At 43.9% G+C, this 27338-nt stretch overlaps 1 protein-coding gene across 1 annotated transcript in view; it reads right to left on the bottom strand.

The window, feature by feature from the left end:
* LOC135911076 (diuretic hormone receptor-like) overlaps positions 1-27338 on the bottom strand; it is a 233718-nt gene that overhangs the window by 120749 nt on the left and 85631 nt on the right. Inside the window, exon 2 of the mRNA XM_065443177.2 lies at positions 7644-7932. Coding sequence (XP_065299249.2) covers positions 7644-7929 — 286 coding nt within the window. The 5' untranslated portion in view covers positions 7930-7932. The remainder of the gene's footprint in view (positions 1-7643; positions 7933-27338) is intronic.

Consider the following 27338-nt stretch of genomic DNA (forward strand, 5'->3'; position numbering starts at 1 on the left):
TTTATTTTCAGCTCTGCTTTACTCAGCTCTTCAAGGACTTCGGATACGTGGATTACGTGGCCATTCACTGTTCTGAACTACACTATGATATCGTCAACGTACAAGTTGCAGCACTTTCCTTTATAGTCTTTAAGAAAAGAATCCATTTTTTTTTAACGAGGCCACAGTATTTTTACACCCGAAGGGAAACCTGTTGTTCTGTTATATATCAAATGATGCAACGAATGCTGTTAACTTCTTAGTTTCTTTTTTTTTAATGAAACCTGCCAGAATCCATTACATAGGTCTATTGCTGAGGAATATTTTTGCCCACCTGTCTTCTCAACTATTTCTTCTACGCGGTGCATAGGAAAGGGGAAGAATTCTGTTTGTTTGTAATATGTATATATATTATATTACATATATACATGGTTAATTTTTTAATATATTTTCTGGGCGCTTTCTTCTACAAATTTCTCGTTGCGACTTTTACACAGGGGCGACCATTACACGCTTATATACGGTGCATGGGCGCAAATATTTTGTGTAAACCAAAGCGCGTAAACCAAATACGCAAACAGCCTTTACATAGCTATCTGCACTTTTAAAAAAAGATATTTATGCTTCAACGGTCGCTACCTACAATTTCGCATTTCATGAAGTAGCTTTTATTTGCATACTGGGCCTCCCAGCTAGTATTGATCATATGAACGCCAACAACACGACAATAAAAATTGGAACCAATCGTATTTTTAGCAGCTTTCCGAAACAGCCTCAAATATGTTTATATCATCACTAGAGTAGCTAGTACTGCTTAATAACAAAGCTTTCTATTATTATCTCATGGCCACAAGGCAAATGCAGCGTTTGTAGAGTACATTAAAAACACATCTTTCACTGAGCATCAATGCTTTTCATTTTACAGAGCTCTTTTTTCTCGTGCTTGATGCAAACCCCACAGAACCACTAAGGAGAGATTGAGCACCTCTTGTTGGCAGTGCACTATTACTACAGCGCATGGAATAAAATTACGCGATAAATTGCGTGCTCTTGACAAAAGGCCACACTCAGATGAAAAAAAAAAATATTTGGGTGTTGTTGAATAACAAAACAACAACGTTGAGCAATTAGCACCTAAAAAAATGCTGGAAGTGTCAGCAATTCCGGATATTTGCTATAGAGTAACGTAACATGTTCCGCTGCTTCAGCATCAATTGTGTTGTACGCAATTGGTCTTGGTGCTGGCAGTTTAACGTTTCTGTGAAGTGCGAAATGTCCTTTATCTTGTTACAAGTTTTGCGTATAAACTCGTGTACTGTATTGTGTTATGTTTTGTGCGCTCTTTAACCATAGATGAGTACTTCAAGCGACTGCGCTATACCTTGATTTTCGTTTCATTTATTATGGACTTTAACTGTTTGGTGAACAATTTGTGTATGCCGTGACATACATGCTAATTCTAACTTTCTCTCAACTATACTCCATTAGGCGGCAGCACATTACGACTTCTATTTATCTTATATTTTATTAGTCAGCCTTCCTTGTTTGTTTGATCATGCCTATGTCGGATACGTATTCTCTGAATAAGCGACATAGGAGTATCTGGTATCACTAATTTATGCCAACATCTTCTACACACACTGCAAGTAAAAAAAAATATTACAAAAAGCCCCCGGACAGCCGTTTGCTCGTGAGTTCGCACACAGGCTTTGACCGCTGTGACGGCGACTGGTATTTGTTCTGGGGAACTCGTCGCTCTTGTACATGGAGCGCTGATTCGAAGGTCGGTAATGATTCTACCACTTGTTATCATAATGTTTGACGCGTCTGTTTTAGCGAGAAGACGTTGTCAGATGCAATGCTTTCGGTTAAATTATGTTTGGGTAATTGTGCCTACCCACCCAAGATTTGTGTTTTCTTTTTGTCTCTCTCTTTGGCATACGAAATGAAGGAAAGTCCGGCCGGTATAATGCGTCAAGTCCATTTCTCGCTCAATGTAATATTTTTTCGCAGCATGCACCGATCACATCTAGCCGGGCCAGATGATAATATAGGTGGAGCACGGCTCGGACGAGTGACACGAGCTCACATGAAGTAAAGCCGCCCCCAAAAATGTCCAAAAACCCCTTGTCTGGTCTATGGTTTGGCGTGGCGCACAACGCTTGGCTTCGACGATTAGCACACTCTTGGATTCGGTAAGTCTGGTCAGCATGCAGAAGACGCACGCACCCTTTTTTAACCAATCGTTGTGGTGGAAGCTTTCCAAGGAGTCTTTAGAAACCCCTTGTCTCGTCCTCGTGAGGAACGCCACCAATCAACTCGCGCCTGAATGACACGCCGGCTTTGGAAGACGAGCTTCACACTGACATCGAGGGAGAGTCACTTGAGAAAAAATGGAGGGGAGCCCTCCTCTTGGACTTCCAAATTTCTCGGTATATTGGTGTTCATGCCACCTAAGAGCTTCTGCGGATTGCAGTCATGTCTATATCATAATGACTCACTGCACTAAAATATGACGGCCACCACGACGTCTAGGTGAAGGATCTATTATTTCTGCACCACACTTTTTTTCTTACGACCACTTCTACCCCCCCTCTCCAAAAAAAAAAGTAAACCATTGTAATACTCGCTGACCATTGAAAGGCCTATAACACTTCATTCTAATCTATAAGGCACATAGCTTACGCAAGCTAAAGAGAACGACACTTTGTAAATATAGTGGCGCAATTTGCATTGCTAAATTTTTGTGTTGTCGTTTACAGTAGTCGTTAGACCAGGCATAAACACTAGGGTTATGAAAGGGCTCTTTTCGGAAGTTCAACTGCACATAACTTCGTTTTAATGTTTTTAACACGTTTATAGATCATAATGTTTTTTTTTTAAATAGGAACTAAATTTCTTACACAACAGTGGTCACCGATCGCTTAGCTCTAGAAAAATTCTAGGATATGTTACAATTATACAATTATATCATAATCATAAGATAAATTCTAAATAAACTGCACCACAGCACTGTGCGCGGGCCCCTTCCTCTCAACGAAAATTCGCGCCCTGCATTGCTCGCCACGTCAATGTAAGCAAAATTGCGGAAATTGTATTGCGCATACCCCCTTTGCAAGATAACTAAACAAGTATGAAGCCATTACCGCACCCGAAATGAGTGTGCTTTGACGTTTAACGCCATTCTGAAAACTAAAAACGTCATGCTGCGATCGCAACGACCACCAAACATAATAGTCGCCGTCTTCCATGCATTGTAGTACGGCGGCGTACACACGTCGTTCAGGAAACGCTTGTGAGAGCTGCTACTACGGTGCACAAGAAAGCCGCCAACGCGAAATTTTTGCGCCCAAGCGCAAATGTGCTCCAGTGTGTCAAGAAAGACAATAAGGTCGACCGAAGACGATTCCACAGAAAGTTTTTTTTTCTTTCCTTCACGTTTTAGTTAACGCAAAAGAATTCGCCGTTAGGTCGGCTCAAGTATACGATTCCAATCAACATCTTTAAGAGTGAATCAAAGCCTTATCACGTATTCCTGGAACATAAATATGTATTTAGAGTTTTGGGTAGTATAATCGTAGCACCTTAACTGTTTGGCCATAACACAAACACAAGCTGAGTTTACGAAGGGAACCGAGAATACGGCATGTAGCTTTAGCCTCATTGACTGCATACAGTCGCAGATGAGCACAACTAAACATATACATGGATGAAAAAGGGGCAAAGCCGGACAAAGTCGCTTAAGTTTGAAGTTCGCGCGTGTGTGCGCGAGCGCACAACGCCTCACACTTTCAAAAGCGTGTTCAGCAAGGAGCAACCATACATGACAAAGTGATTTCATGGAATATCTCTGGCGCTCGTATACCGCGAAGGAAAAGTGCATAACTTTAAACAAATAAATATGCGGTTGCCCCATTTTATATAACATTGCAGCGGCGAAAGCCCAATCTAATCTTGTTTGGCAGTCTTGATTCCATGTGAGCAAACAGGAGCGAACAAGATAAAGAAAAAATCCAACAGAATATTGCCGCGCACGACGGCACGCAGGTGACGCCTGTAACTGCATGGCCATCTCCTGACACCGATACCGGAATAACTTCTCTGCCATTCGGTTAGAGACTCACTCTCAGGGTACCATCGCGGTCGGGCTACAGCCAATCCAGTAAGTTCCAGTAATCAAGGTGGAATAATGGAAAAGTGAGACAAGCTCTCAGTAAGCAGTTTCGCCACTGCAGAGGCGCTCTTGCGGACATGCGGGCAGCTCAGCCGATATATTTCGACACAGGGACGCGACACTCTGGACTGGAGCCGGAAATCCCGTCGGCTAAAGCTTTCGGACCGACGCTGGGCGAACTCGAATATGCACCTGGCTCAATAGTTACTCGGCCAGAAGTAGGATTTTCGTAGCGCCATTCTCGTGGGGCAGGCTGCCTCTTACCGACTGGTATTTGCCATTGCTGTCCCTGCCAAGAAGGCAGATTTCGGATATATAAACAAAGGAATAAGTGTGTATATATATATATATATATATATATATATATATAGTGTGTGTGTGTGTGTGTGTGTGTGTGTGTGTGTGTGTGTGTGTGTGTGTGTGTGTGTGTGTGCAGGAAAGAGGCGACGAACCTTGTCGAAGTAAGACGTGTTTACTTGACGTTTTCGGCTGGTGTACCAACCTTCGCCAGAGTACAGCGATCTGTACTCCACGTGACATACCCGCTTGCGCGTCGTGATGTCAGGCTGCCAAACTGTCACCGTACAAACGAACATAGCATCTAGCAGGGCATACTGTCGCTTATAAGCGACAGGGCAGCGACTAAGGTATTGGCCGCGCGATTTACGCCACTGATGTGCTTCCCTCGCGGTGGTTAATACAGCAACAAGAAGGCGCAGTGGCAGCACACCCGGGTGAATGCGATGTTCGTTCGTGCATGGAATGCTTGGCCGCAGTGCAATCACGGCGGGCAAGCGGGCATGTCACGTGGTGGTTCTTTTATTTTGTATTTCGCGGGCATCTACAGTAAGCTGAAAAACTCTAATGCTTAATATATTCAAACACAGAAACTGTTTATTTGGACGATTTGCAAACCACTCGGCTACTTTCTAAGTGGAATTTCTTTCCTAGTTTCGTTGCTCCAGAAGTTGCTTAATTAACGTAGACTAATTACTTGATTAAGAAAAATACAACAATAGCGTGACACACTACATACAAAAGGGAGCACCATGCATTTGGTCGCGTCATCTTAGAGTGCATCGGCGTAACTTTAAACTCTGGCTAAAGTTAGCTGAAACAGCCTGTACACACAAACCACTCGCATACTGTAGGGAATGATGAACACGAAAAAAGAATGTACGATCTTGTGAGTTGTGCGCGAGCATTATTTTTTTAATTTTTTTTTGCTGATTTCACGCAGCTGTTTCACAATATGTACTATAGGTTACGCACGCGAGTACATATCTCTGCAGAATTTGTATACTGCATCGATTTCAAAGAGTGTCGGTATTGAATTCAGTGAACAGGTGTCTAGTGCCTAATTTTGCACCTGATGGCATGGACTTGTGCTACAGCGAAGCAAAAAAAAAACTATCACAATAGCAAATCTTAATGAGTACGACCATGATGTCTATGTTTCAAAGCAAGGGTTCCTTCACTCGAGCTAAAACGAAGGGGCATTTGGCCACTGAGGCAAGGATGCGTGTAAATGTAGCTGTATAACAAGGAATTATGAAGCTCCCTTGAAGGCAGAGGTGTCGGGGTGGTGCAGGATGAATTTCAATAGAGTTCAGGGGTGAGGTGGAGTATCTGAAAGGATGCTGAGTCGGGAAGTGAACAGTGATTGTTTTCCAGAAGTGCATATATTATAACATATGTATATGGAAACATGCAAAACATAGAAAGAAAATAATTATGTATATCTTCACCGAGAAATTATATTGACTGTGGCTTACGCTGGTGAATTCTGAAAGCAATCAAATGGGCATGCATCAGAGAATCGTGCGTTCTAGTGAGCTAGGGTTCCAAACGCCAATACACAGACGAAGACAAAGAGACAGGGAGACGCTCTGGCCTGGGTACAATGGACTAACACGGCGTTTGATTTAGGCATTGACGAGATCATCTGTCTTTCTCGCTTACATACCTGAAGGCAGGGCCGCCTAGCGGTTGCTGACTAACAATAACGTATAAAGGCATACGGCACTCAATGGCAGCGAGGTGGGCATTGTCTATGAAATTCGTACCTGAGATCAGTGTCGCTCAAGCTGCGGTAAGCAACAGGCTCAGCAGTTGACTATAACGATAAGGAACTCCAAGAACCCGGAAATTGCCGCTACTCTGTCAATTTCGCAGTCGGAGCGCTATCGGTAAAAAAGGCTTGATCAATTCATGCGCACAACGTTCGACAGTCTTGCGATCGCATCGTGTAAGCACGCAAGCCGAGTGCCGTTATTCCAGGGCTTTGTTTATATTAACGCCAGAGTGTTCAGCGCCCCGCGTCGCAGAAAATCTGACTTCGGCGCCCCGCATTTTTGCCACTGCGTCCGGAAAGCTTGCCTTCGTGCATAGGGTTCGCAGCCAGCGTTTCCCACTGAACATTGCGGTTACTTACAAAAGTGCATTTGCCGGCAAGTGTGACAAGCAGTCAGGGATCTTTGAACGCTATCGCGTTCCACTCTTAAAGGCGAAGCATAAGCGTCGTACAAATTTTATATAATTGCAATTCTAACGACTAATTCTTCATTGAGCCCCTATAAGTATAACCGAATATGTAGCGAGTATGACTATAGCATGGCGTATTCCATAGAATGGCCAGCTCCGCGAGTTTAGTGACATTCAGCGATATCACAAAGGCATATATTTAATGCATTGGCTGAGCTTGACTTGGACATACTTGATGTACACTGTATATATCATATACTTTATAGCTTTACGAATAGTGTATCATGAATCAGCGTGATGTTAAAGAAGACACAATCACTCATGCAATGTTCAGAATTTACGCGTCACTCCTTAGAACACCGCTCCTTTTTGGCCAGGGTCCAGCGTTCTTATTTCTGATGAAGTCCGGATTCCGGCAGAGACGTCCATATAACGTGTTGCCAGTGGGAGCCGAACCCGCAACGTCCGCATTACGCGGGCATTGTACCATTGTACTACGGGCATTTTAACATTGTGCTACGGTGACGGCTTTCAAATCGTCCAATGACGGCTATCAAATCGTATTAAAGTTTTACTAGTTGTAGCCCTAGGAGCGTTAGCCAGCCCCACTCAGAGGCTGTGGGTTCGGCTCTCACCGGCGACACGTTATGTTTTTGTCAGCTTCCACTTCTCTTACGTCTGTATTTTCTACATGTCATTTTCCAATTCAGGGAAAATTTCCCTGCTGCTTTCCTTAGTATCATTGTCTGTTGGCTATATACGATCATGATTAAGATATATATATATATATATATATATATATATATATGGATACGCTGTGTTCTTTAGCTGCGCATCTGGCCCTCAGTACTGGTGCGCTGCTATGTTTACGTTTTGTCGGGCAAGTGAAGACTTTGGCAAGGAAGGAAAATGTTGCAGTATCGCTTAAGACTAAGATTCCCTCACGGCTTTCCCGGAACCATCCGGTTCGCGGCTGTTGGATTCAGTGGAGCGAAAGGAAACTCACCTGCACTACGGTTGACGTCGGACAGGTAGCACTGAATCTCCGCCGCCGATGCCGTCGGTACAGGAATGGTAGTGTCATTGGGCGCCGGAAAGAGAGCCCACGGTAAAGAAGGCGAAGACGTGTTGACGTTGTACGAGCCCTCACCGGAAGCGGATGAGAGCACCGCAACTTCTGGTTGCGCAGGCGCCATGGGCTCAGAGATAGCGCTCCCGTTGACCGCTGAAGGAGCAGAGACATTTGCGACCGGCTGTTCATCGTAACCGGCCACTCTTGCTTCTTCGCCCATTCTCTGCGCCCAAGTAAGAAAAGGACAAAAAACGCAGGAGTGTAAGTAGCGAAGTAACCTTCGTCGATTACAATTACTGATGCTTTCAGTGTCTGGGTAAATTATTGTGCACGTGGTATGGCTCCTCGTGCGTTATAGGTTAAGTCGTTGGCAGTAACGTTAAAATTTAGTTGGAAGGCAAGGTGCGATGGAGGAACAATGAAAAAAATAATAATATCGTAATATGATAACAAGATATGCATGAATTATTAAGGAAAAAATGTGAAGTACCGTTTACAACGTTTACCCAAAAGGGAAAAGGAGATCAAGAGCAATTTATGAATTTATCGTCAAAGAGCGGCAAAACATGAATTGCAAAAATTTTACCCAGAAAATACATCTAAAGTGGACAGTACTACACGCATTTCAAACTTCTCAGTTTAATCTTACACAGAAGTATAAGAAAATGAGTATATCGAAAAGTAATTTGAGGTTGACATGTTTGCAAAAAATCGAGGCAACGTGTAGGTCGCTTTGGCATACGTCACGTATTCCAACGCCTTTAAATACCGAACCTCCTCCCTGATTGCAGTGTTTTCTTGGAAAGAACATTGACATTGGCTTTTATTCTGTGTCTAGCGTGACAAATAGAACCCGTGTGCTATAGAAAGAAATAGAGCTCACTGCGCACATTCACGTATACCAGCGTACACAATATTGTCTATAGCAATTGTAAGGGCGACGCTCGAGGCGCATTTACACCTTCTGTGCCACGGCCATGGTGCGAAAAATCGAGGTGGATGCGTCACTAACGCTACGGTTATTCGACTCGGCAGTGGAGCCGGCCCAGCGTTACGTCTTCTGCTGTTGGCGCGAGCCTTGTACGCATGCACACTACAGCCATGGCATAATGTAACTGCTGATTTGCTCTTCGTAAGCAGTTGTCTGAGCGGAACAGATAGTGAATATTAAGCGAACGTTCAGTTTATTCGTTGTCTGCTCTGAAGAACCGTTAATTTTACTTCTCTCCCTCGAAGAGAGGACCGGTGTGATCACGTCGGCTACTGAACAGCGCTTTTGAATGTGGTGAACGTGGTATAAACTGTGAATCTGGGACCTCGAACAAGTGCGAGTAACATGCATTTCTCTCGCATTTACCACTAAATTTCTACTGAAAGTTTTGTTCAGTGTTACTTTATAAGCTCTTTGATAATGCAGCGTTAAGAGAAGAAATACATAGTGAGCCATCATGTGCTTCGTCACGCGCGGACCATACCAAAAAATGGACGTTTCCTTTTTTAAAACACTGCTCACTTGCTGTCTCTGAACGTTACGCTTAAAATTTTTTTCGTCCCACCGCTCTCTGTGCGGCCCTTAACTTGTTCTCGAGCTTTTTTGTTAAACTCCGAATACATGCTCCGTATTTTACGTCCTTTATGACATGATGATGTCCTGAATACGGTGACGCAATTTGGATTACTATATACGCATTTAAACTGGCCTAGTCTGAACATTCCTTTGATGTGGGCATGTGCCTATAGCTTCAGCAAGCATTTTTCTATCATTCAGGGATGCCCAACCAAACGTATATTTATTAGAACTCCACCGATTCCGCCATTAACAATATGATTTCCTCTGCAAGTATTTCCTACCATATCAAGTCATCCATTCCTTGTGTAGGGACTCATGCACAGAGCTGTGTGTGGCCGAGCCGGTAGCGGTAACCGTAAGTGGTAGGGTTTTATGCGAAATTTCTAATCTGATACGTTCCTGCAATCAACAAGTGCGTGTCAAAAAAAAAGGATTGTCAAAGTAGAATCGTGCCTATATATATATATGTATATATATATATATATATATATATATATATATATATATATATATATATATATATATATATATATATATATATATATATATATATATATATTCAGAACGTAAGAATCCACCAAACAATGAACCGAAGGAGGGTATAGTGTAATTATTCCAGTTACTAATTTAATTAAGTAAGTGGTACACAAATGGAAACGAATGAGCTTGAAGAAACTGGCCGCAGATAGTATACGAACTCACGTCTTGGCATTACGCGTGCGATGTTCTTACCACCACTTGACCAACCGCCATGTTGTTTTCCCAACCACTTCCTAGGGTACTTACGTTTGTCTACGAACCCTTGGAATGTTAGGACTCATATATACATATATATATATATATATATATATATATATATATATATATATATATATATATATATATATATATATATATATATATATATATATATATATATATAATGTTAGGCTCTTAGGTGTGTAGTGGATTCACGAATGTGACGCTCTTAGGAGCATAGTGGGTTCACGCCTCAACAAACAGTATGCGGGGCCACCGGAGGGTGGTGAACGAGGAAGACGACGTGTGGCTGGCTGGCTGAATCTCGCCAGGCGCTCGGCTGATCCAGGCCATCGCTGCTAACTCTACCCGGCTTCAAAGTAACGCCTTTTGTGGGTGCAACAGAGTGGTGGAGGTGCTGGGTAAGGCAAGCTTCCTGAGTATGTGTGCGAAGGCGAGTATGCTTCGCCCAGAGGAGCGCGGTACCGCCTAGACATCGTCGATCGGTCGAACCTCGGTGGTTGGCGGCGATTGCAGTACCTGGCAATGTGACCCAAGTCGCCACAGCGATAACACACAGGCAAACGACGATCGATGAACTGCCCTTCGAAGCGCTCTGCCGTGGGGGGGTCGTGTAGCAGAGCGAAGCGGCTGAGCCTGCTGCACAGGAGGAACGGTCGGTCTGCGTGCAAACCTGCTGGAGCGAGGGTGTTCTGCAGGTCGGTGTTCGGTCGTAAATGTGTCCTCACGTGGCCATGGAGCACCTATGCGGTTGACGTCTGTGACACATACCGCCGGTTGCCAGGAAGCGCAGGGTGCGGCAGGCGCCATGTGTTGCGGGTAATAACCGTCAGGTTGTCGTGTGACGTCGCGCGCAAGTTCCTGGAGCCGCAGCAGTTCCTCACGCACGATCTGCCGTATAGTAGACGAAAGATCGGCAGACGGGCTCTCATCGACGCTGGCAATGTTAGGCTCTTCGGTGTGTAGTGGATTCACGAATGTGACGCTCTTAGGAGCATAGTGGGTTCACGCCTCAACAAACAGTATGCGGGGCCACCGGAGGGTGGTGAACGAGGAAGACGACGTGTGGCTGGCTGGCTGAATCTCGCCAGGCGCTCGACCTGATCCAGCGAAGACTGCTACGGTGGAAGCCTTCAAGCAACCTCGCCATGTAAAAGAGCTACGCAGTTTCCTAGGGCTTTGCTCGTACTTCCGCCGGTTTATTCGTGGATTTGCCAACATCGCGTATCCGCTGACATGCCTCCTCCAGAAGGGCGTTCCCTTTGAATGGACTCCTGAATGTGAAGCTAGTTTTCGTGAGCTGAAGTCTCGTCTGACGTCTCATCCCATTCTCCGACACTTCGACCATGCGGCTCCCACAGAAGTTCATACGGACGCTAGCGGTATTGGCATCGGCGCTGTCCTTATCCAACGCGTCGACACCAAAGAACACGTCGTAACCTATGCGAGTCGTTCTTTAAGTAAGTCCGAGCGTAACTACACCGTTACAGAGCAAGAATGTCTTGCAGTTATTTTCGCAGTACAGCGCTTCCGGTCGTACCTGTACGGGCGCCCCTTCACTGTGGTGACAGACCATCATTCTCTCTGCTGGCTGGTTAATCTCCGTGATCCGTCGGGGCGGCTTGCGCGTTGGACACTCCGTTTACAGGAATATAACTTTACCGTTTCTTATAAAAGCGGCCGCCGACACGCCGACGCTGACTGCCTCTCGCGCATGCCGCTTCCAACGACGGACTGCGACGCGGACAACTTCGACTGCTATATTGCATCACTGGAGCCGGGATTTCCTGATATAAATACCTTCAAGGTCGAGCAACAAAAAGACACAACTTTAGAACCACTGTTCATTACGGCAAGGCAATCAGCGCCATCAACTCGTTTCTGTGTTCGTGATGGGGTTCTTTACAAAAAGAACTATTCTACTACAGGCCCACGATATCTTCTGGTGGTCCCGGAGAGTCTCCGTGTCTCCGTCTTGCGCGCTATGCATGACGATCCAACACCTGGACATTTGGGTTCTGCGCGAACTCTCTACCGCCTTCAAGAAAGGTTCTACTGGCCCAAAATGCACCAGACGACCGCCCAGTATGTGTCCAGCTGCAACGAGTGTCAACGTTATAAGCGTCCGACGAGTGCTCCTCCTGGTCAACTCCATCCAGTGCCACCCCCCAGCACTCCCTTTGAGCAAGTTGGCATCGACCTCCTCGGTCCTTTACCGCGTTCATCCGATGGGAACCGCTGGATTATCGTGTGTGCCGATCACTTGACACGCTACTGTGAGACAGCTGCAATACCATCGGCTACTGCAACCGAAGTGTGTATTTTTCTGCTGCGTTTTGTCATTCTCCGACATGGACCTCCCAGAGTCATCATCAGCAATCGTGGGCGGCAGTTCACTGCAGACGTGGTCGAAGAGATGCTTCGTCTATGTGCTTCAAGGTTTCGACATTCCACCCCGTATCATCCTCAAACAAATGGCCTTACGGAACGCACGAACAGAACTCTCACTAACATGCTGTCCATGTATGTCGAGTCAGATCATAAGAACTGGGACAGCGTGCTACCTTTCATTACGTACGCATTTAACACCTCAAAGCATGAAGTTACGGGTTACAGTCCCTTCTTTCTTCTTTACGCTCGTCCGCCTCGTTATACACTAGACACTATCTTCCCGTTCTCCAGCCACGATAATCTTTGTATATCAGAGACAGTCTGTCTTGCTGAAGAAGCCCGACGACTTGCTCCTTTACGCACTCTTCTTTCACAAGACCGCTCGAAGGCACGCTACGACCGCCGACGCCGACACGTGATATATGACCCTGGTGATTTAGTGTTGCTCTGGAAACCAACCAGGAAACGTGGACTATGTGAAAAACTGCTGGCCCGCTATGTTGGCCCCTATGTTATTACGGAGCGCATCAGCGAATTAACCTACCGCGTAGCACGTCTCACATCAAATGGCCGACGGTCAGCAAAGACTGAACTTTCGCATGTCGCCCGTTTAAAGCCCTTTATTTCTCGATAGCCTGTTAGACTTGCCCGGCGGGCTTCGTCTGCGCGGAGGGAAATGTTAGGCTCTTAGGTGTGTAGTGGATTCACGAATGTGACGCTCTTAGGAGCATAGTGGGTTCACGCCTTAACAAACAGTATGCGGGGCCACCGGAGGGTGGTGAACGAGGAAGACGACGTGTGGCTGGCTGGCTGAATCTCGCCAGGCGCTCGACCTGATCCAGGCCATCGCTGCTAACTCTACCCGGCTTCAAAGTAACGCCTTTTGTGGGTGCAACAATATATATATATATATATATATATATATATATATATATATATATATATATATATATATATATATATATATATATATATATATATATATATATATATATATATATATATATATATAGTTTAATAAACGAAGGGGCACACTTACGAAAATTGCATGTTTACTGGCTGGATTAACCTTTCGGCCGTGCGACGGCCTTCTTCAGTATAACACATGTTTATTCTGACGAAGCAAAATAACTGCAGCCCAAGTTATACATTTTCCTTAAGTCAGTTTCTGTTACCATAGCCGTGCACGTAAGACTGTGTCTGCACTGTAACCGCTATTAAAATAATCTACTAGTTGAGAAGGACAGAGTCTTACTCTAATCTAGATCGCGTATTACACAAAGTGGGTGTTTTTACTTATAAGCCAGGCTGAGCTACAAAGCTTCTCCGACCACTAACAGGCTAGTTTAAGTTTAGTTACATCATGCAATGCAGTATGCCATAGGCATTGTAAGTGCTGCTTTAATGAAAAATGATCGCCTGGACAGTGATAAACCACTCATACTAAGACGTAACTTTAAATAGTGAAAGATTAGCCAATGACTGTTTATTGAACATTCTTTATAGCTAACGACCCGGTAAAAGGTATTGTACCTTTAAAGGTGCTGATTTGTCCAATGGCTAAGATGCTACCTTTAAGGCCGTAAAAAGAAAAAAAAACAAGAATATCAAGCTACGCCTGCGACAAAGAAGCCGCAACAGAAAACAGTTTCATATTTTGACTCGTAGCACCAGTATAAACATAAGTATAGGATAAGACAATCTTACTGCAATAAGTAATAAAGTTTTTTTCAGTAAGTTTCGTAAATCTGGAAACCTATTTATACGAGTATCTGCAATCTTAATGCTGTACGCACCTCTTCAAGACGGTTCTCAATTAGTGCGACCCAAAACCTTACTTTATTATAACAATAAAGCTAAATAGTGACACGCTGGTGGCATTGCGAAACGTCATGCCACACTTACGGGCTGTTCTACGCGCAGAAAACGAAGGCGTTATGCCTCGTTTATTAGCATTGTTATAAGACATTGCGGACTCTCTCCCCAGTTCGCGACGTCTGTGAAGTCTGCCCGGACATTTTGAAACTCCATTTGCGCCCACAAATTTGACCTGCCTGTGTCCCCATGTAAACATAAACAGATGGCGTCTGTTTCCATTGCTGTGCACAAGCTATAGGAAAGACCATTTGCCCGTTTTTGTAGTGTTATTTTTACTGGGCAGCTGTTGCTAACACAAGTTGCGCCAATGCGACTTTTGCAAATGGCCTGTCGAAAATTACAGACTATAGAGGGTAGATAACAACGGCTATCTCTTGTGCATAACTGACATCGGGAGCTCTGTGTCTCTATCATTTGTGCGGAAGTCCCGGGTGGGAAATAGGGCTAGGCGGCCTCTGCCATCCATGAGCTCTACTTCAACTTCTTACTTGGTGTCAATGTACCTGATTCTGTGAAATGCGTGACCTGAGGGGACGCCAGTAGCCAAAAGTTTTACACTGGTGGTTTAGCGTCGCAGCAGTAAAATTAATGACTGAGGGTGGCCTAGCGTGTCTTACAATTAGTTCTGTTTGTGAAGCCGAGAAATGGAAACATGTTGCAAAACTTTGTTCTTGCACATAAACTTTAGAAGAACACGATTAGGTTTATACAAGGGAAATAACACACTTTGCGCAAGGCAACAAGGCTATGACAGAGTACAAATTAAAATATTACTTGCAATAACATAAGGCGGAAACATAAATCAGCGTAAGTTGCGAGAGGCGGTAAACATGAGCAAGATACCAGGAAGAAAAGCTATTCAAACTTCTTGAGTTCGGTGTTGAATTTACATTGATCGTAAAGTTGCGGGGTGTCCTGTTTCGTCGTGCTAAAATTTTTAAATTATTTGTCAACCATTTGACCTTTCGTCCCTAATATGCGAAAGGAAGAACGCTTCTACGCACGCCCGCCCACACTTACGCACGTCCCCAACTTCTTTCTTGGCCACCAGTGAATATAGTCTTGATTAGCAAGAAAAGCTCGGAAAAGGTCCACAGTATATAGATTACCGCTGACACTTTTGCTAATATATCGTAGTTGCATTTGTGAGGTTATTTTGCAACAATCGCATAGTTAAGAAAACTTGAAGATTGATTTTCGAACGTCCCGTAAGGGGATATTCTTGTTATCCATGAGAACTTACACTCTATTCTATAAAAAGCAGACTGTGTGTTATAAACAGACGAGAGAACAGCTACACGTTGATAGGCTGCGCGGTAGATGGAGCTAAAATGTTGAACTGAGAGAGCGATTATTATTACATTTATGTATTGAATCAAGTGCTAATGCGAAAAGCTTTCCTAAGGGCAAAGCGATAAAAAAAAGAAAACGTACAGTTCTCTCTTTTTTGTTCTGCTTCTTTCCTTTCTAGCGCTGCTACTAATTACCATCTGATGAAACCTTTATTTGAACTCCAGCGTTCATTTGCATAACTATCTGTGGCGATAAGTCATGTCAGCTCTACTCAAAGGAAGGTTTGGTCTTTCCACGACGAATACCGAATCTCGCTAAACGGGGCATCAATTATTACACACGAGGAAATACTAAAGCGAGAAACGGCTGCCGTATTCTGACTGTGCTAATACTAGCATCCTACGCACTCTGATGGTGAACGCTCGCACTGCTCGAAAAGTAATGGGGACGTGACCAATTAACCATGATGCTGCTGTACTCCATCGTCTGATGCGCTTAAGCTGTTAACGTCTACGCCTTCGGCGCGTAGGAGAGTCACGCAATTGCCATTACAGACCACCACCTAAACGAACAAACTCTTCCGTGCCAAAGAGATCACGTGTTAAAAGCCCGTATTCAGTACGACATGCCATCAGGGTGCAGTTAAGCTCAAGGTTAAAGGGTGATCTTTTTTTTTTCACGCTATGGATGACTTGCGTAGGGCGCGACATAAGCAATGGCGGCTGCCCAGAATCAGTCAGAATTCAGCGAATGCTGCCAATTGTAAGGCAAACGCTGACTTCGCTGACTATAACACTTCATTTCCTACACATCTACCCCTTGCATAAATAAATACCAACGATGGATACAGGTTTACTGCAAAGACGGCTAGGAAAGAAAGCTGTGCGCACGTTGTTTTAAGTCATTGCTGTTTTCAGACTAGTTTCACGCCACTTGCAGCCAATTCAAATGACCGACCGACCGACCGACCGACCGACCGACTTACTGACCTCACTAGACTGACGCACTGTATATTCGAGTTTTTGTATGGTGTCACCGAACTCTTTACAAAAACGATCCGAAGTTAATTTCTTTTCGGGTCAGGGAGTGTCATTTTTGTCAAAACCCGCGGAGGTACACACAGAAAGAGCGTTCGATCCACAAGCACGGTGATCTTATGTCACAACAATGTGATGACTATGATATCGAATGCGCGAAGAAAAGTCAACTGATAAACCACGCATCTGCCCGACTGATACATCCGTAAATTTTAGGAATTATCAAATTCCGCTAATGCTACGAATGTTGCCACCATAAATGATGGTATGTACAGTGGCATATTTGGGAACTGAAGGTGCCAGGCTCAACAAAATTACTGCATGGTTTTTATTCGATGACATTAAATGAAGCTCAGGCAAGGAAGTGTCATGCGTGTTGGAAGCGATTCTTGTGTCGTTAGGCGCAGATGGTGAATGATGTCGCTTCCAGAAATATACCCCTTCCACCCGTCATTTTAGGTGGTCGAAATCAACTACAGAGAACAACACGTTCATCCTGAAATGATGTCTAACCTTAGTGGAAACATTTATGCAACAAGCTTTACAGCTAGACGGGTAGAGATGACTGTTTTTTTTATTGAGATGAATATTAGGAGAGGTTGGCGCCTTTATGGTGGCACCGGCTACTCCTTGTCACTTGGCAAAGGAAACAAATTTGTGTAAAAAGGGAGAATAGCGACACGAAATATGGCACTCAGTAAAACACTGGATGAATAAAAAATATACAGTCCAACAGTACATGAGTCGCAAAGTTCTGTGTATTAGTTCAGTCCACGTACGCATATATAAAGTCAGATATATAGAACAGCCATAACACACAACAGATGTAATGCACTGCAAGTACAGAACACAATTATACATATTGCATAAAAGTTGCGATCGCCACATAAACCAATTATGAATCACGAACAACGTTTATGTTACTCATTTAGCGCATTGGGATCATCTGATACCCAATATTTTCCCAAAATGTTGGTCTCCCCTAAAAATTTTTCGGAGTAGAAACGCTCTTTTTTGAAGGCCCGCAGTTGGCCATGGGCCAAGTATTTTTTTTTTAGAGTGAATGGTCTTCTGTCTAATATCAACAAATTTGCTTGCAGTACCCTTCTTTGTGGATTGTATTTAGTGCACTCGAGGAGAAGATGATGCACATCTTCATCTGCATGGCCACAAGAACACTGTGGACTAGAGACACGTTTTATCCTGTGTTTAGTGAATGCAGTACCAAGACGCAGGCAGTGTACCAATGTTTCAAATTTTCTGTTGTCTCCTAAATTTTCCGGCACTGTTAAGTTTATACATGGGTCTATAAAGTATAACTCATAGTTTTTAGTTTCCTGATCAAACCAGGTAGTTTTGCTGAGGCGACAAGAAATCTGTCTCAGGAGCAGACGGACTTCACTACGTAATAGAGGAAGATTGGTTGTCTCCGCGTTATTGTGCGCCCGATTCGCAGCTGCGTCCCCTGCAGTATTTCCAGGAATATTGCAGTGCCAAGGTATCCACTGCAATGCAATTACGTGGTTCATTGCGCTTGCTTTTGTAAGTTCTTTGAGTGTCTCATACAATAGCAAAGTGTTCAAAGAATTTTTCTTATTGCTCTGTAGTAACGTGAGAACGGCTTGCGAATCGCTAAAGATAACCCATTCTTGCGAATGTTCTTTTGATGCTATGAAACGCAAAGCACCAAGGATTGCAAACAGTTCTGCCACGGTGGAAGATGTCTCTCGGGATAATTTAAATGTTTGCTCTAGCGCTAAATGTTGAATGACGAATGCTGAAGTCGAGAAATTTTCATGACACGGGCCATCTGTATAAACGTGTATGTACTGGGGATATAGAGTAAATTTGGAAGAGTGCCAGTTGTTGGGCGGCTACTATGGACATTTCTCTCTTAGATATAATCGTCAACCGATAATTCTATTTTAGGACATGTCAACATCCAGGGAGGGTAACAAACATCCACATTGCAGAATTCAAATCTTGGTAATAATGCTTTATGTTATCGAACAACATCGTGAATTTTGCTTTTGTTTCTTTCGGTAAGCGCGAGGTTTAATGAGTGATTCTCGTGTTCGATTAAGATGCGATAAATATGTCGGCATGTTTCAACCGTTCGTATGACGGGAAATGGTGGGTGACGAGCTTCAGCAAGTACTAAACAACTCGAGGTAGCCTGCGGAACCCCAAGACACATTCGCAGCCCTCTTGCCTGTAAACGTTGAAGACGTTCCTCAGAAGTTTGCGATAAACCATGGAGAATAGGTGCCGAGTAAGCAATTTTTTGTGTTATGAGTGCGTTATGAACTTGTAGTAGCGAAGAGACTGATCCCTCCCCCTCCTCCCCCCCCCCCCCCCGTTGTACCTGCGAGTCACCGAAGTATGTTTATTACTGCATTGGTCTGCTTTTCAATTGCGCAGATGTGTGAAGCCCATGTTAGCTGGCGGTCAAGAATAATTCCAAGAAATTTATGCTCTTTCACAAACATCAAAGTTTGCCCATTAAGCGTAAGTTGTAAATTATTCAGCTGTCGTCTAGTAAAAGGAGGTACGGCTGTCTTTGCGTATGAAAGACTCATGCCTCTTTCTTTAAAAAGGTGTCGATACTATCAAGACCCTCTTGCAGTGTTGTTTGAATGTCTTGTATGTGAGATCCAGAGGCCCATATGGAGATGTCATCTGCGTACAGCGAATACTGTAGACCAGACGGCGGTTTAGTGGCAAGGCTGCCATGACACAGTTGAATAAACACGGACTGAGAACAGTGCCCTGCGGAACGTCCTGTGTGATGATGTGATAAGTACTCGCGCCTTCGATTGTTTCCATAAAAATTTTTCTGTCTTTCAAGAAATTTGATACCCATCATAGTGCTCGACCGTGTAGGCCAAGCTCTAGCATACCAGCAAGGATGTGTATGTGACTTACAGTGTCGAATGCTCTTTGAATGTCTAAAAATACTGCTACTGTCCCATTTCCGCAACTTCGTTCATGTTCGACGCATGCGGCAATGTCTAATACTGAATGCATTGTACACCGATTTTGTCGAAAACCGGTCATGTAATTGGAAAACGTATTTGTGTGTTCACACCACCACTGCATTCGACAGTCTATCATCTTCTCCATCAGTTTGGAAAAACAGCTTGTGAGGCTGGCGGGTCGGTAGGAGTCAAGACAAAGGGGAGTCTTTCCTGGTTTTAGTACTGGAATTATCCGGGCTAATTTCCACGAATCTGACAGAGTCTCTCTTATCCAGATGTCATTAAATATCTCCAAAAGAGTTATTTTTCCTTCAGGACCTAGGCTCTTAACATCATATACGTGACACCATCTGGGCCTGCGGTTGTCTTTGTACGGCATGACGAAAGAGCACATTTCAATTCATTTAGACTAAACTCACAGTCAAGTTGAAGATGTTGTGACATAAAGCACGCACGAACTTTCTGTTCTGCTAGTGTTATCGAACTTGTAAATTTTAGGCAAGTGAACGGAATTCCTGGTCTGGATATAAGTTGGCAGAATTCGTCAGCAACAGATGTTTCCGGAGTGCTTCGAGCTACGGCAAGGGCTCGGAAGGGATGGCTCTGGGTAACTGGACCACTAAAAGAGCGGACAACTGATCATATTCTGGGAACTGGAGTAAAGGGAGACAACGACGCGTGGTATTCTCGCCGCCTTCTCGTACCTAATTTTTGTAAGCGTCTGCGTGAAGTTGACCGAACTTTCTGTGCCATCTTGTAGTCATCCAGCTTTCCACTGCGGCGGTAAGCCCATTCTGCGCGTCTTCTAATTGCACTTAGACATTCATATTCCCCGTCGACTGCAGCGTATTCATTTGGAACAATGACTTGCTTTGTGCAGATCTCGTAAGACTCGCACAAGATATTTGCAAAACTTTGAAAGCTCGGATTTTCGCCCAATGAGTTACTTAAGTGGTGACGAAAACTTTGCCAATTAGTATATTTTGAGTAGCGCCGGGTCCCCTCAATCCGTATGAGGCGATGTTTTACCAGAATCGGAAAATGATCACTACCGTGCGTTTCTATGTCCGTGAACCATTCAACGCCATCAAGAAGGTCTTGTGAGCAGAGCGTGACGTCTATACAGCTTGAGTAACGAAACCCCCGCAAGAATGTTGGAGAGCTGTCATTTAACACGATAAGATTATTTTTTCTACGGCAGACTCTATGATGCTTCCACGGGAATCGTTATATTCACTGCCCCAGATGACGTTATGTGCGTTGAAGTCCCCACAAACCAGCACATGTGAGTTTGCGATACCAAACACATTCACCAAGCTGTCTACTGATATTCTGCTAGCACATTGTAGATAAAGACTGATCACTGTGACGCTTGTATTTCCGAAAGATATATTGCATGCTACGAACTCCGGTATATTTAAATCGCTCGACTGTATTAAATAGGACGGCAGGTCCTTTCTCACACATAACATCGCTCTGCTACTTCCAGCAATGCGCGATGATTTATATATAACATAGTTTGAAAGACGAAAGTCATCTCTTACGCCTGCCTCCTGCTTACATAAAACAGGAAAGTTACGTTGAGCTAGTAGTTTGCGAAAATCAGCTTACTTTTTATAAACTCGAATATATAGACTCTCGCCTCGACATTTACCCCGGTATGGTACATTTAACCTTAAATTCTATTGAACGGACTGTGTGAGTTAAAACAGGCGAGACGTGCAAAGCTTCTGAAGCCTGGACACGGGGTTTGAGCAGTGCCATGGCATTTTCTCATTTTCGCGGTTGTTTTTCTTTACGCGGATTTATCACTGTATTGTATACCAGTACCTACTAGCGTATGAGCTTAAGAACAATAAAGCAGCACCAAAAACCTTTGCAATTTGTAAGTGCAATATTTTTTCTGCCGCTATAGCGTGTCCACGCAAATATTTTAGGGAATATGTTTTGATTTTAACGACGATGTAAACAGAGGTAATCACACCCCGGCAGCTTGTAATATAACAATTACTCGCTGTCTATGCTGCGTAGTGGACCAGAATATGAAAAGCCAATCTTTCGTTATCTCCCTCACTCCCACCGCCAAGGCGTTTGGGGGAGGGCGGGAGGTTTGGGTGGTAGGCGCATCAGCGAATGGGCATTTTATGTTCACCGACAAGGTGCTACCAGTGACTACAGCTGAGTTCTGCGCATTCAAACAATAAATCTTTACACAAAACATATGCTAATGTTGGCTTATTGGTACCTATACCAAAAACACTCAGGCCTCTTGATGCAATATCTATCATATTGCACGTTTTTTTTTATTATGTCGTATTTAAATTACTCGTTATTTGAACATTTTGGTATGTGCCACTGTGTGCTTCGGCTTAAACAGCACTAAATTTAAAATGTCAGGGTCAAGCCATTGTCGTAAAGTATAGTGCTATAACCATTGATATTTAAACTCAACTTCACAGGCCTTTCTTCTAAAGCTGCAATCATAACCTTTTCCCTGCACTCTCACTGCGTACGCGTTTACTCTTCAGAAACGCGGGCCACAAAAGTGCCTCCGGATATCTCACGGTGCATTTAAAGTCGCAGTACGGAACAAAATTTAGCGCAATCAAGCCTGGAATGAAACACATATCTAGATACCAAGCTCTACGCTATTGAAGTCAGGCAGCCAATGCACACAGCAGTTTAACGTGCACGGTGCGGCCAACAAAGAATAGGTCTTTTAGGACACCGCGGGACTGGCGAGGACTAATTAGTTTCAACAGAAACGGCCTGCCATTGTTCGCCCCTTTAACTCGTTGCGCGTGCCAAACTTACGCCACCCCGTTCCTACGTAACGAGGCGACTCAATGCGAAATGCCCTGTTTTAATTTAGGCTCATTACAGCAGCCGCAATGAATAGACGAACTTCTATCCTCCCTCCGCTTGCGTGTCGTCTGGTACGTGTGTATTGCGTGGTCTTGTAATACTCTGCGACGTTACTGCACAGATTGCTTGACTTGATTATATGTCAGGCTGTGTGCAAGGAAACTGCTGTAACTTCGTGAGCGGACAGGATGGTGCTATATGGAACCCGCGCTGCGTAAAGGACGTTGTTTAGTCTTTATGAGTGATAGGAACTCACGAAATTCGTAAAGACTAAGTGCACTAGAAAATCATTTTTAATCAAGAAAAACAACATCAGGATCGCGCGTTTTAGGCATGGCTAACTGATCAATGGCAACATATACCCTCTGTTTTGTTAAGGGACCGCTGATGACGGCAGAATCTTCGTCAGTTAGAGGAGCTATTATAAGCAGAAAATATGCAGGAGATTGGTATTATGGTCCTCGGAAATATCACTGAAAAGCAAAAACAATTCCTCAAGTTGAGATACAATAATGCCCCATTTGAATACATGTCGGCAGTCAATTTCGCACAAGCGTGACAGTGTTCAGTAATCGAAGCCTGACAGGTCGGCTTCGGAGAGAGCAAGGCACGGTTATTACGTGGCCTAACACTGGCTCCTCCACAGCGCTCTGCGTCAAACTCTTGCAAATGACATTTCACGTTTGCAATGTCATAAGCGTAACTTCCAGGAGCTTCAAATTTAAGCTTTTAAATGATATGAATACTTTTCAGGAACTCCTCTTCAGATTTTTGTGAAATGAAGCTAGTTTAATGGCATTTGGAAATCTTGCTCATATACGCAACATCAAAGAAATTTTAACATTCTTGACTCGATTGTATATGCTTCATCACCGTTGATTACTAGAGGTATCTTTTGTAAAGCTCAGCCTATTTCGTTCTCCGACCACTGCATGGCAGTTGACCGACTGGGCGGAGACACTCGCAGTAGTTCCGACGTCTGTGGGCTCTCTAGAAGTTAAATTCTGCTATCATCAGCGATAGAGAGATTACCGATTGTGTCTGCTTAGCTTTGAAATTTTTTTGGCTTTTTGTTGATGCGCCTCTATTCGCTGCATGGGACCTTTGGGCTAAACGATCACGCTTACAGAAGTTGAATATATATGAATCATCAGAATGTGCTGTACCGGCGCTGCAAAACCTAATTCAAAGGAGAACAGTTCCTATAAAGGCTCTATTGAGAGATTTGGTGATCGTGGCATCAAAGCCATCTCTAGGAGTACATGTAGACCCAACCTGGATCAATGCAATCATCATAAAAAATTCTGATGTGGCGAAAATTTATAGCCAAACACGCCACATTTCAGATGGGCTTCGGTGGTCGCAGGATGCGCATTCCGTTGGGGCATTCCCTCACCGACACAAATGTCAGCAGTGTTTGAGTTCTCGTGGGCTTCGCGTCGCGCAACACAGACAGATGAGCAGTCAATGAGTTGATAAGACTGATAAGGAGTGATTAAAGGTTATATAGGGTACACCATGGTGGATACCGGTTTGACGCGGATGGAGAAGGTGCGAAACGAGCGATTAGGATTGATAAAAGTTGGTGCAATTCTGATAACGTTGATAAGGAGCGATGACGGTTGAAAAGGGTCGCATTAGGTCCGATAAAGTTGATAAGGATCGATATGCGTCGGAACATGTCCGATAAAGTTGATTAGAAAAGGGTCGAGTGCAATAAGCATGATAACGACCGGTAAGGGTTCATAAGGATCGGATTGAGTCCTATAAGATTGATAATCGCCAAGCATTGATAAGGGACGGATGCTGCCCGATAATGCTGATAACGATTGATGAGGGTTGCTAAGGGTTGATATGCTGGGATCAAGTATTATAAGATTGATAATGAAACCAAGCTGCGTGGAGATGGGCAATGGCACAATGCTTACTCATACAAAGATCTCAAGTAGAGTTTCTGCCGTAATTTTTTTTTCATTTTCCTACCGCGCCAATGCGGGAAACAGGCGGATGGGTCCGAGCGATCCAGCTCGTTCGATGTCGGAGCACTGTGGGATTGCCTGCATATCGTTCGATGCGGGGCACTGTGGGATTGCCTGCAAAGGTACTATTTTTTTAATCCGCGCACCTCAGCTACGGCTGACTCAGTCGGCAATATAATTAACCATGGTAGGTATAAAAATAAAAACGCGTTAGAGGCTATATTAAATTAACGTTGACATCTATCCCTGCACGACATAATGCCATCAGACACTTAGTTAAATGTCTCGGCAACATTTTAGGCCGAACTGTTTACAAAGCGTCATCGGAGTGTGAGAAAGAATGCAAACATAAATTTTATAAAGAAAGTAAGAAATTAGTAAACGGAGTGCTTACCATTGAAGAAACGCCTTTGTCAGAAAGCGTCTTCGCCCACTACACGGCTGTCACGGCTTCTATATCGATTCTGGCTAAAACTGAATTATGGAGACTGTGCTTATATACCTAAACGCTCCAACTGAGACGACAGACAGCAGTGGCTGCAGAAACTTTGTCCACACGGGCACTTAATACTCTCGGCTTCAAAATTCTTTCTACATGTCTAAGTATACCGCGCACGAAGTTAAAGAAATATGCAGTGGGCTGAACTTCAGTCGAATTATGTCGCCGGGGCCCGGTAGAATATCACAGAACGTCGTCGCCAGCTGTTCCACTTGCTGCGTCTGTTGCAAATTAAAACCTTGCGAACATGTGGGTGACATATCACTGCGGCACCATATTTTGCATGCGTCTTCAAACTGGGCCGGCCCGTTCACAACGAATCCAGTGAGGCCTCTACGCCACTTGATGCATTGAACCTGCGTGTTCGTCTAGAAAAAAAGAAAAATCTCCTGGATTTCTTTCTCTCTTCCTTTTCTTGAAGCAATATGATGCCCGTGCATCAGCTGCTGCTTTGATGCCTCGTGAACTTTCCTCGCATGCGTCTTTGGCGTGCCTGGAGGCATCTGCTTGAGAATGCGAAACCAATTTATTTCGAAGGCCACTAGAGGACTTTCCAAGTGCAGCGATGCCTGCAGTTAGATTTTTTTAAGAAGTGCTTTCTTGTTTGCCGTTCTATGGAGCAACCGCACCCGTATTAGTGCTTACGTCCTGTGAGCTGGTGTGCCCGAAAATGTGGACAAAAGAATTGAAGCTGCTGTATTTTTTTTTTTGAAGTTCAGAATGTCGCAATGCACTTTGCGTTAACAAAATACTAAACAGAATGCAGGCTCCACGTGATAACTTTATCGAATGAAGAAATTCATATTGGTAGCAGCTCAAGTAGTAACCAAGAAGACTGTGGTGAAACATTCGAAGTGCTACTATCAGGTAACAGATTGCCAGTGAGCACAAGGCAAACAAAACAATTTGATTACGAAAGTTGAATCTTGAAGGCATGGTCACCTGGTTTTCGTAGCCGTTATTTCTTTCCAACAATTTGATTAGTTCGGGCCTTTCAAGTGTGTCTGCAATGTTTATTAAAATACAAGGATACGCACAATAGACGTTTCCTTGTACATGCGGCCGTAAAACCAACATTGACTGAAACAGAGCTTTCACAAAACTGCACTCGAGCCATGATGGTATCTTTAGGCGATAGAATATTATGCAACATAAAATACGCGACGGACTTCAAGAAAATAGAGGCGCATCTTCAAAACTGTTCTGTCTTTTACAAGGAAAATGACACCCCACCAATCGTTTCATCAGATCATCGCTCAATGTATGATGTATGTAATAACACGGCACATCCAACGCACCTCTTGCAATCTACTTTAGGTGAGGCTTTCGTTAATCCAACCTACTAAATGCAAACAAAGAGGGCTATAATGCAAGCATTTGTATTTTATTTCCAAATGATGAACATTGTATATTCGTACCACAGTAGCGTAGGAGACCCCCCGTTACGTTTATAAGGGCGAAACACCGACACCAAATTCTTTAGGCGACGCAAATAAGCTGGGATCGCTCACTACACCTGAGTAACCACAGCGCGATAACATTATCATGATTATCTACAGCATCGAATTCTGTTACGGACGACACAACGGCCCTTGCAATGAAGCAAGCTGTGCTTTGGTGTAAGGATTGAATCACCAAGTCGCCACTTTTGATTACGCAGTCTCTCCAGCATCGCTCTAATTTTGCTACATATTTTCCAGAGGTGGCATTGTTTACTTGCCAAGAAAAAGAACACCGACTAGCCTAGCCAATTGCCAGGGAAGTAGCAAAACAAAGCTTCGCTATGACATTTGGGAAAACAGTCTATGGCAGCCTCGACGAATAGATCGCGGTGATATTTATAGGACATGAAAACCATAAAATATTATGAACGTACCATGGTGCGAAAGATTAGTAAGGCAGTGGCGATAGGGAGCATGAGATTACAATAGCAGGCAGAATAATGCCAGGCTACAGTCCGGTAAACGAAGCACAAGCGTTCAGGTGCGCCTACTCACAAAGCTGCCAGGCACGCTAACCACAATTTACGTAGTTGTTGTTTCAGCAGAACTACTGTTTCTTTACTTCTGGCCTCGTATCGCACGATTATAATGTGCAGGTAATTTCTAAAGCTAAATGAGTCTTGGAGATTCAACGCTGCCACACAGTGATATTACAACAAAGTGCTTATTTAGCGAGCTATGACAAGTGTTCTAAATGGAGGACAAGTTTTGGGAACCAGAAGACCCTCTGAAACGCATAAAAGTGTGTCTGTTTTTTGTCATTAGTATTGATCTTAGGTTGCGTAGTTCCTTTAGTAAAAACTTCAAAAGAGAGAAAGCAACAACGTAATGGTTCGTACTTTATCGAATGTGAAAATATGTAAGACTTTAATTCATGT

The sequence above is a fragment of the Dermacentor albipictus genome, chromosome 1 (assembly GCF_038994185.2).
Source record: "Dermacentor albipictus isolate Rhodes 1998 colony chromosome 1, USDA_Dalb.pri_finalv2, whole genome shotgun sequence".
Classification (NCBI taxonomy): domain Eukaryota; kingdom Metazoa; phylum Arthropoda; class Arachnida; order Ixodida; family Ixodidae; genus Dermacentor; species Dermacentor albipictus.